Source organism: Belonocnema kinseyi, chromosome 4 (genome assembly GCF_010883055.1).
Source record: "Belonocnema kinseyi isolate 2016_QV_RU_SX_M_011 chromosome 4, B_treatae_v1, whole genome shotgun sequence".
Classification (NCBI taxonomy): domain Eukaryota; kingdom Metazoa; phylum Arthropoda; class Insecta; order Hymenoptera; family Cynipidae; genus Belonocnema; species Belonocnema kinseyi.
The window spans coordinates 81,236,485-81,254,996 of record NC_046660.1 but is presented as its reverse complement, the minus strand read 5'-3'; the positions used below and the strand labels follow the sequence as shown (position 1 = coordinate 81,254,996).

Sequence of the window (18,512 nt, the reverse complement as noted above, 5' to 3'; positions counted from 1 at the left end):
TTGACCAAACGATTTTAAATCAGTTCAAAATTTAAGAATTTTCATATTTTTACGTTAAAACTGTTTTAACGGTTTCAATTTGAAAGTCTTAGGAATTAAACAAATGTGAACGTGTGATTGAAAGTCTATAAACTATTTTCAACTGAAAAATAACTTCATAATAATATATTCTTAATTAAAGGATTTTATTAAATTAAAAATATTGTTTCAGCCTAAAATCTTCCATTTTTAACCCATTCAATTTGAAATTTTTAATTAAAAAAAGATTCATTATTGAATATTTCGCAATACTTGAATTTTGATTTAAGACAAGTAAGTTGAAACCAAATATTTAAAAGTGAAGAATCTTTAACTGAATTGATTGACATAGAAAGCCTGGAATCGTAAAAATTTCAAAGAGCCTTTAAACTTCGAACGTTACAATTTTAATTGTTATATTTGAAAAATGCTTAATTTGTAAGTGAAATTTTAAAACTTTGATGTATAATTTACCAATAAACATTGGTAGAAAAAATTTGAGTAATTTTAAGAGATATTTAGGAGTTTGAAAAAGATAAAAAATTATCATGCAACTTTTAAAATTTTTCTTTAAATCTTCTAGAATCTTTTTTGAAAATTTTGTTTAAATCTTTGAAAACCTTTTTAAATATTCTCTTAAAATAATTTTTCAAAATGAAAAATTATTTTTAATTTTGCTATGAATCAAAAGAAAATGTTTATTCTTTTGAAGCTTTTCACAATTCTTGAAAAGAATCTAATTTTTGTGTTTAATATCTGCGAAAATCTACATTTTGTTTTATATTAGGCTATCATTTAAAGTTTTGCATTAAGTTTGAATTTTTTCAAAACTTCTACATATCTTTAAAAATATCTCAAATTTCGCCTACAAATAATCAATGTTCAATTGTTATTTATACATCCAAATTGTAAATAAATGTTCTAAAATTTGCAGGATTTTTGGAAAATTGTAGAAAAAAATCAATTAATTTTGGCAGTTGCTTAAAAGTTCTGAAAAAATTCCAAAACCATTATAAATTTAATTCCAATTTAAAACAACTTCTAAATTTATCAAGAGTTTGAAATAAAATTATGAAGCCTTCCAATGATGTTTAAACTATTTATAAAGAAAAGAATTGAATTTCTAATTAAAGAAGTGTTCAGGTAAATTTTTTTTAATTTTTCAATATTGTTGCTATCTTAAAATTTTTTTAAATTATATAATTTTGAAAATTTTGAAGTTCATTGATCGATATTTTAACTCAGAGCATTGAAAATATCGTGGATTTATATTTTTTTATATTGAAAAATTTTAGTACCTTTAATTTTATACGCGTAAAGTATTGAGCATCTGAATCCAACATTTTTTAATCAAAAACTTTTTAATTTCAATTTTAAAAATTCAAAATTTAACAGTTCCACTTTAAGTTCTTTCATTTGCAGCTCAATTTTTATTACATCAAGTGGAAAATTTTTTAGCTTTAGTGTTCCATTTTTTAAATTTCATTGACCGTGAATTTATTTCGTAGATTAAAATGGCCACCCTGTTTTTCCGAGAATTATTTTCAAAAGTTTTAATATTGAGCAAATAGAAGTTTTGTTAAATAAACAGATTTAAATTTTGATAACTATTATTTCGAAGATTTCTGGTATAATTTTGAATGGGTTTTTTATTTTTTAAATTTATTTTAAGTCATTTTAAAAAATGCCCAAAATTGTAAATAAAAAAAGAATCCAGAAGGTTTGAAGACAATTTTTCAAATTATGCCGAATTTAAACAGAAATTAGTAAAAACCTATTTCAACGTTTTGAAAGATATTCAAAATGTTTAGAAATTGTTGCGAAATATTTTTGAAATTTCAGGAAAAATTATAAATTTAAAAAATATTTATAAGATTTAGAAATTTTGAAAATATTTCTAAAAATCCAACGAAAAGGTGAGTTTCTAAAGATTTCGAAAATAACTTTCGATACTTTTTAAGAATTTTAAATCCAAAAATTGTTATTAAGATTCCAGAGAAAATTATAAATGTTTCTCCATTCTGAAAGATTAATTTTTAATGAAAATTTCAAAAAATCAGGAAAATCTGAATGCAATTTTTTTATTTTCAATTATTTTTCAAATCAATTTTAGTTACGATTTCAAATCGTTTGTTGAAAATTTGTCTTCTATTGAACTTAACAGTGATTTGTTGAGAATTCATTTTTTTCAAAAGTAGCTATTTTCTTTAAAATTCTTTTTTTTTTCTTTGACAATTTATTTTTTAACTGAAGTATTTTATTTTTAGTTGAAAATTTGTAGTTCTTAGGTAAAACTTCACGTATTTTCTTAAAAATTTGTCATTTTGGTGAAAATTAATGTTCTTAGTTAAAAGTTTATCTTATTGGTAGAAAATTCAATTACAGTATTCATTTCTTTTGGTTGAAAATTTAACTAATTAATTGAAAGCTGAACCACTTTGTTAATAATTAATTTTTTATGAAGATTTATATTTTAATTAAAAATTTATCTCTGGTTGAAAATGTAGCTATTTTGTTCAAAATTCAACTACTTGGTTCAAAATTAATATTTTTGAGTTAAAAATTAAACTATTTTGTAGAAATTTGTTCACTTTGGCAAAAATGTCTTTTCTTTTCTTAAAAGATGCAACTGGTTGAAAAATAATCTTCGGTTGAATATTCAAACATTTCGTTAAAAACTCGTCTTTTTCAAAAATAATTTATAATTTAAAAGGTTTTCAAAACATTTTAAATAAAATGTTAAATTTTGCAGAATTCGAAACAAAAATTACAACCATTTGAAGGATTTTTAAAGGCTTCAAAAGAATAAAATGTTTTCTTAAGGTTCATGGGAAAATTTTAAATGATTTTTTATTCTTAAAATTAATTATAAGCGAAAATTGAAAAAGATTTCAAAGCACTTAAAATGATGTTCTAAAATTTTGTAAAAGAATATAAAAGATTTTTGAGCAAAACCTTTTCAATCTTACAATATTACAAAATCGTAGAAAAAGTTTGAGTAAGTTTAAGAAATATTTACCTGTTTTGAAAAGATTCAAAATTAATTAAAAAATATTTTTGTTAATTCCAAAAAAATGTACATTTTATAAAATTTCAAAAATAACTTTTCAAACTTTTTAAGATTTTATTAAATGTTTCAAGGAAACACATTCTTTTCTTAAAATTCCTGGTAAAATAATGAATGATTTTGTATTTTGAAAAATTAATTTTTAAAGAAAATTTAAAAAGATTTCTAAAAATGTCGAAAAAAAATCTGGTAAATTTTAAGGCAATTTTTTAATTTTTAAATATTTTTCAAAATTCAACTGATTGGTTGAATATTTAATTTTTTCAGTTAAAGATTAAACTATTTCGTTGAAAATTCGTCTTCTGGTTGAATTCAACTGCATTTTTTTTTTTGAATTTTTATTAAGAAACTATATTTTTTTAATTCGTTTTTTTTGTTTGTTCGAAAACTCATTTTTTACACTGATGCTACTTTTAATTTGAAATGGACCTTTTCAGTTAAAATGCATGTATTTTGTTACAAATTCGTATTTTTTGCTAGAAAATGAATTCTCTTGGTTGAAAATTCATATTTTTTTAATAAAAATTCAAAAGCTGGGTTAATAATTCAACTATTTTCTTGAAATTTCGTAGTTTTTTATGAATTCTACTCTCTTTTTTATTAAACATTAATATCCTCATTGGACTAAATATCATCTATTATCTTTTTCATTCAGTATTAATCTTTTTTTGTTGAATATTTAACTACTTGGTTAAAAGCTTAACTACATTGTCAATAACTTTTTTTTTTAATAAAAAATTATAATTTTTCGTGGAAAATTCACATACTTGGTTTTGAAAAGATTCACAAATAATTTCAAACTTGTAAAGATTTGCAAAATTTAGATTTCTGAAGATTTCGAAAAAAAATTAGGATATAATTTTTTTGTATTAGTAATTGATTGATTGAATTATAAATATATTTTTTTAACACAAAATGAATTTTACACTAACTATATATATTTCATTAGATATATGGGAAAAATCTATCTATTGTACAAAATAGGATTACAGTCAAGGCTCACTCTACGGGAAATTGTTTAATACAAAAAATGCAATACATAAAATAATTAAGAACCTGCTATGAATTTGTTTCTTTCATTCTTATAAACCTGCACAAAACTCCGTTATTTTAAGGGGATTTCCAGCGGTTAGCAATTGCACTTCTCTCACGCCATCCGGACTTATGTCTCTAAGCCACTTTCTATCTTTGTAATACTCTATGATCATTTCGAATTCTTCGTTATCATAATTTCCTACAGAGATGGGTAAAAATGGATCCAAGTGCTCGAAGCCTTCCTTTTGTAGCAAATACCTTGGCAGTTTCGATTCCTTTGGCTCCTGTGGAAGATAATTAATCTTTAGAAAAAGGATTTTGTACTATTTATTGTAGAAAATAATTATAATAATTATAGCTATTCGCTATCAGGCTTCAAAATGGTTCAATTCTAAAAATTACATTTAGAAATTGTTTATTTCGAATTTTTTTAGCGTTTCGATTTGAAGATATATTTGGAAAAATTTTGAAGGAGTTTTCAAGAGCTTTAAAAAACTTGCAGGAATTTCAAAATATTCAAAATATTTTAGGGTATTTTCAACAATTCCATAAATTTTTTAGATATTTAAGAAAATTGCATAAATTTTTCAAGATTTCCATACGTATATTCCAAAGAAATTTGTAGGGATTTTATAAGATTTCCGAGAGTTCAAATCATTTTAAGGGATTTTAAAGGCACTCAATAAATACTTTACCGAAATTCTCAGAATCTTAAAGATTTTAAGCGATTTCAAGAGATATTATCAGAGTACTTTAAAACACTCCGAAGATTTTAATGTTTCATAGATATTTAAAAGAATTGCATACAGTTTTAAAGACTTTCGGAAAATCTGAAAGGATTTCATAGGATTTATAATAATTTAAAAGATTCCAAGAGATTTTTAAGATTTCCAATTATTTAAAAGTATTTTAAAGAAATTTCAAGGGATTTTATTATATTTCCGCCGAATTTAAGGTATTTTAAAGAATTTACCATGATCTCAAAAGATTTCATAGGGCTTAAAATATTTTGATGGATTTCAAAAAATGTCATGTCATTTCACGGGATTTTGTAACATTTTAATGGGTTTCGAGGTATTTCTAAGATTTCAAGGAATTTTAAGGGTATTTCAAAAGATTCCAAGGAATTTTCAATAGCTTTGAAAAATTTCCTAGGGACTTCAAAAGATTGAAAATATATCAGGCTATTTTTAAACATTCCGAACATTTTAATGACTTGGGATTCCAAGGGATTTCAGAAAAATTTTAAGATTTTAAAATACTTTAAAGGATTTTCAAGAGATTTGATCAAGTTTCTGACGATTTCAATCATTTTCAGAGACTTCAAATATTTTCAGAGATTCCAAGAAATATCATTAGATTTCACGTAATTTCAGGGGATTTTGTAATATTTTATTAGATTTCAAAGATTTGAAGCGATTAAAGGGTATTTTAAGATTCCAAGGAATTTAGAGTATTTTAAAATATTCCAAGGAATTTTAAAGAGCTTTGATCAATTTCAAGGGATTTAAACAAATTACAAATATTTTCGAGTTTTTTAAACTAAATTTTTAGAAATTAAATTTTGTTTTAAAATTTATTGCTTTTTTTTAATTTAATTTTTAATTAAAAATTTTTTAAACTAAACTTTCTGAGAATTTCAATCATTTTGAGCGATTTTGAAGACTCCTAATAAGATACTTTAACCAACTTTCCAGGATCTCAAAGGATTTTATCGGACTTCAAATATGTTAAGGAATTTCAGGGAATATTATTAGATTTTATGTTTCAACACAGATATTAACACATTTAGAGTATTTAAAAAGATTCCAAGGAATTTTTAAGAGCTTTGAATATTATCAAGGGACAAGAATATGGGACCAAATATGAATTTTTTAACAAAATATACGGTTTTACGAAAAACATTGAATTTTCAATCCAAAAAGACGAACTTTTTCAATAAAAAAATATTATTTTTTAAGTTGAAATTTCATCGAGAAAAGATTTCAATTCATTTTTCAATACCGAAATATAAATTTTTTTACATAAAGTAAATTTTCTACGAAATATTAAGATTTTTAACAAAACAGTAGAATTATCAACCAAATAGTTGCATTTTTATCCAAGAGAGATAACATTTCTCTTCAATCCGATGCATTTTCTATTACATTTTTTTTTAAGTTGAATTTTTATCCAGAAAAGATTTCAGTTCTCTTTTTCATAAAACAGCAAAATTTTCAGCCAAAAAAACATGAATTTTAAGGATTTCTAGGTATTTAAAGAAATTGAAAACATTTTTTAAGAATTTTGGAAATTATAATATTTTAGGATATTTGAGCAGTATCAAGGGATTTTATACGATTTCCGACGATTTTATTCATTTTTAGGGATTTTAAAGAACTTCAAATATTTTAAGGAATTACAAGAGACTTCAGGGTATTTTAAAGATTACAAGAAATTTCCAACAGCTTTCAAAAAATTTCAAGAGACACCAAAAGATTTCAGAATATTTTAAAACATTCCAAGGATGGACATGATTTTAAGATATTTATACATTGCACATAGTTTAAAATAATTTTCTATAATTGCGGAAGATTTGAAAAGATTTTAAAGAACAGATCAGATTTTTGGACATTTAAAAATATTCCAAATTAGTTTAACAAATTCCCTAAGATTTCGGACTATTGAAATGATTTTAAAACATCTCAATGTATTTGTATAAATTTACGGGATTTCAGGAAATATCATATTTCATGGAATTTCACAGAGTTTTGAAAGAATTTTTACATATTGTAAAGATTTGAAGAGATTTTATTTTATTTAAGGCGTATCAAAATTTCAAAGATTTTTACAAGTTTTTTTTAATATGTTATATATAAATGACTTACCTTGACTGCTATTTTGTCAACAGATACAATTACTGTTCCATTATTCCAATCACTTCTCGTAATATCGAGAAAAGCGTGTGTTAAAGTAACTTGATTTGCTGGGACAAACTTTTTCTGTTCGTTCTTAATTCTTGTGTGGTTTGCGAAAAAAGCATTATATCCATCAATAACTACCATCATTTTACACTTTCCAGCGATACTCGCTTGCTTCAATTCAGCCATCAGTGTCATAATAACTTCGCTGGCAAATTTAATTCGATTTATGCCGAAGTCTACCATATCCACAATTGGAGATCCCTTAGCAGTACTTTCTCTCTGAGACCAGGTGTAATGTTTCGATACTGTTATCTAAAAAAAAATTTATATATAACAATAGGTACATATTTTTATAAAAACCGAATTTATACGATTTCAGGCCTCAAAGGTCCTATGGGATAAAAAATAGGGAACAAAGAGTGCTTTTTCACGCTTAAAGGGTATCCTTTTTGTACAAAAATCGGATATGTCATTTTTCTGTTTACTTTTCAATTTTTTTTCTTTGATCATTAATATTCAAATACCAGAATTCAAATTTTAATGTTCAGAATTCCTGAGAATAAAACCAAGAATTCAACGAACACATTTGGACAATTACCATCAAATATTCCTATTGTAATTTGAAAAATATATATAGATTTGCGTAAAAAAAAGAATTCTTTTTTTAGACTAAAAATAAAAAATAGGAAAGGAAATTGAGAAGGCAACCAACCAATCTTGTAATATTTGCATATAGAATCTTTTATAAATGAAATGAAACAGTATTTCAGACACAAATTAAAATTTTTTCAATTTATTAATTTATTTTATATAAAAAAATTCTTTTTTACCATAAAATATGGCTTTTTAACAAAATATTTGAATTTTCAACAAAATAATTAAATTTTTAACGTAATATTTGAATTTTCAACCTCAAAAGATAAATTCTCAACAAAAAAGTGTCACAGTTTATATTAAAATAAAAAAAGATTAAATTTATGGGGAAAAATAATTTTGAAACTAAAAAGACAACTTTTCAACACATTTTTTTTCCTCAAGAAAGAAATAAAAGTTTATCTGAATTGTTGAACCTTTAAGCCAAAATACGAATTTTCTCTACAATAATTGAATTTTCAAACCGAAAATATGACTTTTTAACTAAAGATATAAATCTTCAACAAAAAAATAATTTCTTAACAAAGTGATTCAACCAAATCTTTAAAAAAAAATAGTTAAGTACTCAAGCAAAGAAGAATCATTTTTAAACAAAAAATTGCATTTTCATAAAAAAAATGAAATATCTACTAAAGCAGATGAATTTTTAAATAAAAAAAATAATGTTGAAAAAATAGTTGACTTTTCCGTTAAAAAAGATTTCAGTTGACTTTCCACGATCAAAATATGAATTTTTATACCTGTAATACTTTTCAACGAATAAAATTGAATTTTCAATCAAAGAAAGACGAATTTTTTACCAAAAAGGATTACTTTCATATGAAATTTTGACATTTATATCCAAAAAAGATGTAATTTCTCTTCAAACAAAGGAATATTTTTTTTTTTTTTATTCAAAAAAATATTCGAATTTTCATCTAAAAAAGATTCCAGTTGACTTTTTAAGATCAAAATATGCATTTTTTAACAAAAAATACGTGTTTACGAAAAACATTGAATTTTCAATCCAAAAAGACGAAGTTTTTCAATAAAAAAGTATGATTTTTTAAGTTGAATTTTCATCGAGAAAAGATTTCAGTTCATTTTTCAACACAAAAATATAAATTTTAAATATGAATAAAATTTTCTATGAAATATTAAATTTTTTAACAAAACAGTAGAATTATCAACCAAAAAGTTGCATTTTTATCCAAAAGAGATTAAATTTCTCTTGAAACAGAGGAATTTTTTATTAGAAATTTCTTTTTAAGTAGAATTTTCATCCAGAAAAGATTTCAGTTCCCTTTTCCACAAACCAGCGAAATTAGCAGCCAAAAAATATGACTTTTTAATAAGGTTGTTGAATTTTCAAACAAATAGTTGCATTCTTATCCAAGAAAGATGTAATTTCTGCTAAAGGACGCTGGACCGGGAAACCCGGGAAATAGCCGGAATTTCTTAGAGACCGGGAAAAACCGGGAAACGACAGTGAAATTTTTTAACCGGGAATTTTACAAATTTGTAGAAGAAAAATCTGTCCATGCTCGATTTCAACAGTTTTTAAATAATTAGTTGAATGTTTATATTTTTCAATTACGCTATTATTTAGCTTACAATGCGTAAGTCAAAATTTTCCATTTGAAATTTTTATTTTAAGCTTGCATTTTTAATTTAAAGAATTTTAAAATGCTTTCTTAAAGATTTGAACAATTAAAAAATAATAATCTTTGATGTTGAAATTTTTTGATAAAAAACATTTTTATTTAATAAATAAATCAATTTTTTTTAATTTATCTGTACTTTAAGTAATAAAAAGTGAACAAAAACGATTTGACAAAACGATTTTAAATCAGTTCAAAACTTAAGAATTTTCAAATTTTAACGTTAAAACTTAAGGGCATGTGATACTTATAAAATTGTCGATTTTACCAGTTTTAGGTTCCCCCGGCTTTTTTTTTGGAATAATAAATATTTTGTCTGAAAAATTTGGGAAATAATAGCGAACATGATAACGGACGTCCCCACACACTTTTTTTGTGGATTAATTCAAAAAAGTTTTAATTTAGCAAAATGTGATTAATTTGCATAGCGGTTCAGGAAATAGTATCGATTTTTTAGTGTTAGATTCCCCCGGCTTTTTTCCTAGGATAAGAAATATTTTGCCTTCAAAACCTGGGCAATGATAGCGAACATGCTAACGCACGTCCCCACACACTTTTTTTGTGTTTTCTTTATCCAAATTTTTTTTATATTGCTAACAACGTGAGTGTATATTTCGAGGTTATGTGTGTTACAATTCACCCCAGCGTTACTTCCAAACTACACAATATTTTTGGCCGAAAACTTTGGACTTACAAATAAACATAGTAACTAATCTCCCGGAACTAACTTTGTTTGCAGGCAATCAAAAAAGTTTATTCCATAAATAATTTCCAGATTATCGGAAAGGCAGAGATGAAAAACGACGTAACCTCAAAACAATACATATATATGCATAAAATTTTTATTTAGCAAAATAAATTTTTGTTTGTTATTCTCCCTCCAAAAAGAATCCGGGGACGTCCTTTATGATATTTTGTAGCATCTCCGAATTCAGTTTTTAAAATTTTTCATTTTTGTGGAAAAAAAGCCGATGAAACTGTAAGTATCACATGCCCTTTGTTTCAATTTGAAAGCCTTACGCATTAAACAAATGTGAACGTGTGACTGAAAGTTTATAAACTATTTTCAACTTGAAAATAACTTCATGATAATATATTCATAATTAAAGGATTTTATTACATTTAGAATATTGTTCCAGTTCAAAATATTCAATTTTTAACTCATTCAATTTGAAATTTTGATTAAAAAAGAAAAAAGATTAATTATTGAATATTTAGCAATATTTGAATTTTTATTTAAGACAAGTGAATTGAAACCAAATATTTAAAAGTAAAGAATCTTTAACTTAATTTTTTGGACATAGAAAGCTTGGAATAGTTAAAATTTCGAAGAGCCTTTAAACTTTGAACGTTACAATTTTAATTGTTGTATTTGGAAAATGCTTCATTTGTTAGTGAAATTTGTAACTTTTGATGTATAATTCTGCGAAAATCTGCATTTTGGTTTATATTAGGCTATCATATCAAGTTTTACATTATTAAAAACTTCTGCATATCTCTTAAAATTACTCACATTTCGCCTACAAATAATAAATGTTCAATTGTTATTTATACATCTAAATTGTGAAGAAATGTTCTAGATTTCTCAAGATTTTGAAATAAAATTGTGAAGCTTTCCAAGGATTTTTAAACTATTTAAAAAGAAAATAATTGAATTTTTAATTTAAGAAGTGATCAGTTAAAAATTTTGCAATTTTTGAATATTTAATGTTTCTAGTTTAAAATTCCTTAAAATTATATAATTTTTAACATTTTAAAGTTTATTGATTGATTTTTAAATTTAGAGCATTGAAAATGATAACGTGGGTAACGCGTAAATTCTTGACCATTTGAATGCAACATTTTTAAATTAAAAACATTTAAATTTCAATTTTAAAAGTTCAAAATTTAACAGTCCCACTTTAAGTGCTTTCATTTGCAGATCAGTTTTTATTAACCTCAAGTGGAATATTTTTTAGCTTTAGTGTTCCCTTTTTTTAATTTCATTGACCGTGAAAAATATTTGCAAACCGGGTAATGACCGGGATTTATTTCGTGGATTCAAACGGCCACCCTGAATTTGTATCCAAAGAAGATTCTAGTTCACGTTTCAACACCAAAATAAGAATTGTAAACAATAAGTTGTTTTTCAGCTAAATAGTCGAAATTTTAACCAAATACAATTGCATTTTTGTCCAAGAAAAATTCAATATTTCTACTATTCCCTTCAATCTATTCTCTCATGTATACCCTTGTGGTTTTTTACATATACAATAAAAATAACTAAATATACAGCAGTATAATATAATAAGCCGTTTATAACAATTATGTGACTTAAAATATTTTCATTTCTGCATACATGCAATATTTCTACTAAAAAAGATGAATTTTTAAATAAAAAAGAAAAATTTTCAGAAAAAATAGTTTTCACCTAAAAAAGATTTCAGTTGATTTATCCGCAACAAAATATGAATTTTCAACAAAAAGTTAATGTTCTACGAACAGAGCTGAATTTTTAACCCAAAAACACGATTTTTTAAGAAAACAGTTGAATTTGCAATCAAAAAGGATGTCTTTTTTAAGAAAATGGTTACATTTTCAATCAAATCAATAAAATTTATAACTAAAAAGATAATCTTCAGGAGAAAGTTTTCGTGAAATTGCAAAAATTACATACATTAGTAAAGGACCCTCTACCGTAACAAAATGCCCCCCCCCCTGAGCTGTTAGGTAATTTATGTACGGCCCGAAGATAAAATAATGAAAAATGTAAAAACTGAATTATTTGGAAATTATAATTTTTTGAGATTATATATTTTTAATTCTTTCAGCTCTGTGTTTTTTTCTACTGTACTTGTGCTTATAAAAAGATTTCAGGAATTCAATAGATTTTTTAGACATAGAATAATTATTTAATTCTTAACGATTCCAGTACAAATTGTGAAATTTTAAACATTCTTAATTTCATATTATTGAGTTTTGTCCACCTCAAATTTTAAACCGTTTCTTGATATTTTAATTTAAAATAGTTTAGACATTAAGGCTTTCACTTTGAAATATAGCAAAATTTAAAACGATTCATATTTAAGACCATCAATTTTTATAGATACATTTTTTAAATTCGAATTTCAAAATTGTTGTGTTCTGTTTCAAAAAAATTGAATCTGCAAATATTCAATCCTAAATGCTTTAAATTGTAAGTTATCTAATCATTCTGAATAATGCAATTACGTGATTTTACGCGTATTTTTTGCATTGGATTCGAAACTTACATCCATTTTGTGTCCTTTTTATCACAAAAAAATTATAATTTTATTCTAATGAACGTATGCTCAATCAATTTGATTTGGAAAACAGAATTCCCAGAAAATTAAATCAAATGATTTTTGTTATACTTAAAATATAATCATGAGTACTAAAGAATCCTAAGGTATATTAAAGAAGAGATCCCAACATATTTACGGTGCCGAAAGTGTGCAACTTTTAGAAACATCGAATTTATTTTTAAAGAATTTTAGTTTGATTAACTACTGAAAATAGGGTATCATATGGATCAAACGTTTAAAATATAGGATTTTAGGGACTAAAGCTGAATAATTAGGATCACATGGGATATAGGACCCGTATGTGAGGCCTGAAATTTACCATTTTTTTACTCACATCTAGTCCTGGTAATAAGTTTTTGTTTTGAAATCTAAATTGTGCTAACCACGTTGCTGCGTCTATAGGTAAATCCATAAGTCCCTCTCGAATTAGCGAATTTGAATATTCCTTTGGGTATTTGAACCAGTTTTGCACTAAATAATGTAATCATGGATTATTTTCTATTTTTAAAATGGTGCCTTTTACAGAAGGGTACATTAAATAAGTTAAATCAAAAATTATTACGTACCCCAAGGAACGTGAATAAGTACGTGTTGTGTGTTAAGACCATAGTGCAGAAGATGTGCCAAAGTAACTGTTTTTCCACATCCATGTTCACCATCTGAATTTTTTTTTTAAGGAAATATTGCAGATCCTGACCAATTTTTCATTTTCCCTGACGATTATATAATGAAGAGCATCTTAATCTTTTAAATTTTTTAACATAGAACCTTTTACAAACCGAATAAAATAATGCTAGATTAAAATTAAATATTTATTATTTTAATAAAAAAAAGGTGACTTTCCTACCATAAAAAACGAATTTTCAATCCAAAAGGACGAACTTTCGCACAAAAAAGATTACTTGTCAACAAAATAGTTAAATTCTGATACATAAAAAGATGAATTTTTAAGAAAATAGTCAATTTTTCAAAGAAAAAGTATTTAATTTCAATCGAAAACAGTTGCACAAAAAATATGATTTTTTAAAACACAAAATTACTAATTTTATGTCTAAATAGGCGAAAGGTCAAGAAAACAGTTGATTTTTCGACCAAAAAAGATGACTCTTTAATAAAATAGTTAAATTTCCTACTAAAAAAAATGATTTTTCAACGAAATAGTGGAATCTTTAAAGAAAAAAGATTAGACCTACCAAAAATGGTTGCATTTTGAATAAAACACTTGAATTTTTTTAAACAGGACATTATTTATAACGAAACAGTTGCTTTTACAACCAAACAGTTGGATTTTTAACCTACAAAGATGAATTTGAGACCAAAAATGTAATAGCTGATATTTCAACAAGAAAAAACAAATTTACAACAAAATATTTACGATTTTGTATAAAATAATTAAATTTTCAAACAAACTAGTTCAATATCCAACCTCAAAGATAAAGTCTCAACAAAAATGGTTAAATTTGATACTTCTACCAAAAAAGATGAAATTCTTACCGAAAAAGATAAATTTTAAAACCAAAGATGAAATTTCCACTAAGCTAATTAATTTTCCACAAAATACATGAATTTTGAAGCAAATAATTCAACATTCAACTAAAAAGGATAAATTATAAACCACAAATAGAAAAGATCCACTTTCTATAAGAAAGTTTATATTGTAACGAAAAACCAATTTTTGAACAAAAAAATATGATTTACAACCAGATATGAATTTTTAACTAAAATCAGGAATTTTCTAACATAAAAGACAACTTTTCGATAACAAAAATTTCTCAGTCAAAAAGAAAAAAAAAGTTAATCCGAATTGTGGGAAACTAAAACCATATATGAATGTTATGTAAAATAATAGAAATTTTAAACCGAAAATATGAAGTTTCGACAAAAAAGTTTATTTTCAACCAAATGGTTGCACTTTTAACCAAAAAATAGGAAATTTCAAACCAAGAAGATTAACTTAGACCAAAAAAGACAAATTTTCATCTTAAACGGTAAATGTCAACAAAAGAAGAAAATGTTATATTTTCAGGTAAAAATAATAATTTTAAACAAAACAGAAAAAAACGAATTTTTAAAAATATATTCTAATTTTCAAGTAGTATAAACAACAATAAAAAACGAATTTTTAACCAAAAAGCTGAATTTTCAACCAAAATGATCAACCAAATGATTTTTTAACCAATTGATTCAACCTTCAACCCAATAGTACAATTTTTGTACAACAAACAATTTTAATTTTCAATCAAAAATAGTGGAATTCAAGCTAAAGACGAATTTGTATCGAAATAAATAAATTTTCAAAAAAACATGTGATTAAAAAAAAGAACAGTTGCATTTTTAAACAAACAGTTGAATTGGAAACATACAAAGACTAATTCTAAACAAAACATATAAAAGTTGATATTTCAGTAAAAAAAATGACATTTCTACCAAAAGATATGAATTTTTAAACAAAAAATACTAAGTTTCAACTAATTTTATCTTTAAAAAAAATCAATTTTCAACAAAAAATAGAAAAGTTAAATATGTAGTTAAAAAAATTAAATAAAAAAATTTTTTTTTAAATAAAATAGTCTAACTTTAAACCGAAGAAATGAATTTTCAATTAAAAACGACAAATTTTAAACCAGAAGTGGAAAAGTCACTTTTTGAGTTAAAAACATCTTTAAACCATAGGGAAAAAAAATAATGAAAAAGAACGAACGAAATTTGTACTTAAATTTTCAAATGAAGAGATTAACTTTTAGCGAAAAAAAGAAAATTTTCACAAAGTAGTTCAATTTGTACCCAAGTAATTAAATTTTCAGTTGGAAAAAAGATTAATTTTCAACCAAATATTTCAACTTTCAACTAAAATTATGAATCTGAAATGAAAGTAGTTATTTCTCCGGTTAAAAAAATTAATTTTTAACAACAACAAGAAACGAATTTTTAACTAAAGAGATAAATTTGCAACTAAAACGATAGATCTTTAAAATAATTAATTTTCTTAACAAATTGGTTCAATCTTCAACCAAGTCATTCAAATAAATTGTCAACCAAAAAATATTTTTTATTTAAATAAAAAAATTTGTAACCAAATAGTTGCATTTTTATCCAAAGACATCAAATTTCTACGAAAAAAAAGAATTTTGAAAACCAAAGGATGCATTTTCTCAAAGATAATAGAATTTTCAATTAAATGAAACAATTTTCAACTCAGAATATAATCGCCAAAATGGAAACAAACTGCGAAAGAAATAGAAATACAAGGCAAAAAAAATTACTAACAAGAATGCTATATATCGGGGTGTTCGCATTTTCGAAATTCCCTGACTTTTAACATTTTTCTTTTCAAAATTCCTGAGTTTTCCCGGATTTTCAGGTTTTCCCTGAGCCACTGCCTGTATGTGAAATAGAAAGTATAAAAAAGCCCACAAGCTCTCAATTTCGAAAATTAAGTAAATTTGTATTTGAAAAGGATACACACAACATATTTGTTAATCGGTTTCGTATAATTGGATTGCCGCAAATACGATATAATTTCCAAAGCTGGTTGTCTGACCATGATCGCACATTCTGCAAATGTTTTAATATCCACTTCGAATGATTTTTTGAATCCACCGCTTTGAAACAATCTTTGTTTTTCTTCAGGTGGTATAGTATAAAATCTTTTCAAATGCTCTTTGGTATGATTCGCTGGATTACTTTCACTCGTTCGAAATATTTGCAACGGTTCTTCATTAAAACGTACAGGTTCAACAACCGTGCTAAGTTTTCTGATACTATTCGACGAAACTCGCCGCAGTACTGTTTCTGACCAATTTGGGAGTAAAAGTAAAAGTAAATTTAAGAAAACTAATTTAAATGTAATTTTTTTAGGCCTTATCGAAAAATAACGTAAGACGATAAATGGGGAAGGGGCCAATCTGTCTGTTTCTTATGAGTTAAAAAAGTAATTCAAGTTTTAAAGTAGTTACGAAATTATCAACCAAAAAAACTGAATTCAAAAGAAAAAATGTAACAGTTGATATTTTAACCAAGAAAAGATTTTTATTTTAAATATAAAACCGTTCTATTTTCAAACAAATACTTGAATTCTTAAACAAAGAAAGATTTTTCAATTAACAAAAAAACCATTTCATCCAAAATGAAAAAAAAAACAAAAAGATTAATTTTTTACTATACAAAACGAATTCTGAACAAAATAAATCAATTTTTGAACGAAATATGTAGTGTTATTTTCAAAGCTATAAATATGAGCTTTGTAGAAAATAGCTGAATTTTCGTTCAAATAATTATATTTTTAATCAAAAAGATCAATTGTCAATCAAGATTTTTTTTACCACAAACACGAGTTTTCAACAAAATAGTACATTTCTAACCAATAAGTTGAATTTTCTAACAAGAAGATTAATTTTCTACCAACAGTTGTTCTACAAAACAGTTGAATTTTCAATCCAAAATTATATATTTTCAACAAAGAAGTTAATTTCCAACCAAATATATTAATTTTGAGTTAAACAAACTAGTTGAAAAAATAAAATTTCAACAAAATCGAAAAATTTTAACGAATTTTCAACAAACTGCATAGATTTTCAACTAAATAGTTGAATTTCTAAACTAAAGAATCCATTGAAAAAAAAAAGAATTTTCTAACAAATTGTTTAATTTCAAAGACAAGAAGACGAATTTTCTGTATAAAGTAGTTGAATTGTCAATCCGAAAATCTGAAATTTTAAGAAAAAAGTTAATTTTTAACAAAATAGTTAAATTTTCAGCTAATAAAATTAATTTTTACCCAAAAAAGGGAAGCTTCAAAAAAGAAGTTTAATTTTTAACTAAAGGGATGAATTTTCTAATAAAATTATGAATCTTCAAACCAAAATGGAAGAGTTAAATTTTCATTGAAAAACGAATCATTTTCAACTTAGAAAAGCGAATTTTTTACCAATCAGTTGAATTTTCAATACGAAAATGTGGATCTCCAACAATAAAAATTTAATTTTCAACAAAAAAGTTCAATTTTCAAAATAAAAGACGGATTTTAAACCAAACAATTGAATTTTTAACTCGAAAATATGATCTTTAAAAACAATTTGTTTATTTTTTATTATAGATAGTTCAAATTTAAAACAATGGAGTAGAATTTTTAACCTGAAAGATAAATTAATAAAGATTGTGCCCCATGTACTCAAATTGAAAAATAAAATTAAAGTGAAATTTATCGCTTTATTATGTTCAATTTGAAAAATTCTTTTAAATCATTGAAAGAGTCCCCCGTTAGTCGAAAAAATGCACAATTGCCACCCCCGAAAAAATTCTACATCCGTCCTTGGAATCAACCTTATGGGTATTTTAATTTTAAAAAATCTATCAAATTTAGTTTTTTTTCATGTTAAGTTTCAATTTTTTAATTTGAAGACTTTATATTTGGTGTTAACTTTCAATGTTCTTAAAAATCGTTTAATCTTTCTTAAGTATAAGGATCCTTTTAAATTTTTATTTTGTTTACTTCAATTTTCGATGCTTTTTTTAAGTAAAACGCTTTCATTATTAAAAAAAAATGTAATAATCTTATAACTTTAAAGCTTCAAAATCTTTGAAATTACTGAAATTGTATTAAAAACCGACTAACTGAAAGAAAACGTGTTTTGAGTCCGGTTAAGTAACATTTAGGTTAGACGAGTACTCGTCATTTTTTACGCATTACAATCTTCAAGAACTATTGACTTACAAGGAGATTACTTACCAACGCAAAAGGCCATTATCTATTAATCTCTTGTCAACTAATATTTTACATCAAATAATACGTTTTCGTGTTTTTATCGCCTTTTTATTACAACGACATTCGCCAATTATCCATTTTCTTTTAGGTTAGGGTACCCCCACCGCCCGCATTTGTTTTGACGAT

At 24.6% G+C, this 18,512-nt stretch overlaps 1 protein-coding gene across 2 annotated transcripts; it reads right to left on the bottom strand.

Annotated features, from left to right (window-relative positions):
• Positions 1-4,087: 4,087 nt before the first annotated feature.
• Positions 4,088-18,508, bottom strand: LOC117171476 (28S ribosomal protein S29, mitochondrial). 2 transcript variants are annotated; one of them, XM_033358832.1, is made up of 6 exons: positions 18,351-18,508; positions 16,085-16,408; positions 13,189-13,281; positions 12,957-13,093; positions 6,988-7,335; positions 4,088-4,404 (listed from the first exon to the last, which is right to left on the bottom strand). In XM_033358832.1, the coding sequence occupies exons 1-6, from the start codon at positions 18,364-18,366 to the stop codon at positions 4,168-4,170; spliced, it is 1,155 nt and encodes a 384-aa protein (XP_033214723.1). In that variant the 5' UTR covers positions 18,367-18,508; the 3' UTR covers positions 4,088-4,167. The 2 variants fall into 2 exon arrangements, with proteins under 2 accessions (XP_033214723.1, XP_033214722.1); XM_033358831.1 differs by having other exon boundaries at positions 16,085-16,414; positions 18,351-18,507.
• Between the last annotated feature and the right edge of the window lie 4 nt (positions 18,509-18,512).

What these genes read in the sequence shown, in the direction of transcription:
- LOC117171476 (XM_033358831.1), bottom strand. An exon ending in GATTAACAAATATGTTGTGT is followed by an intron (nt 13,282 to 16,084) that starts GTATCCTTTTCA and finishes AAAAAAATTCAG; the next exon opens with ATGGTGAACATGGATGTGGA. An exon ending in ACTTATTCACGTTCCTTGGG is followed by an intron (nt 13,094 to 13,188) that starts GTACGTAATAAT and finishes TACATTATTTAG; the next exon opens with TGCAAAACTGGTTCAAATAC.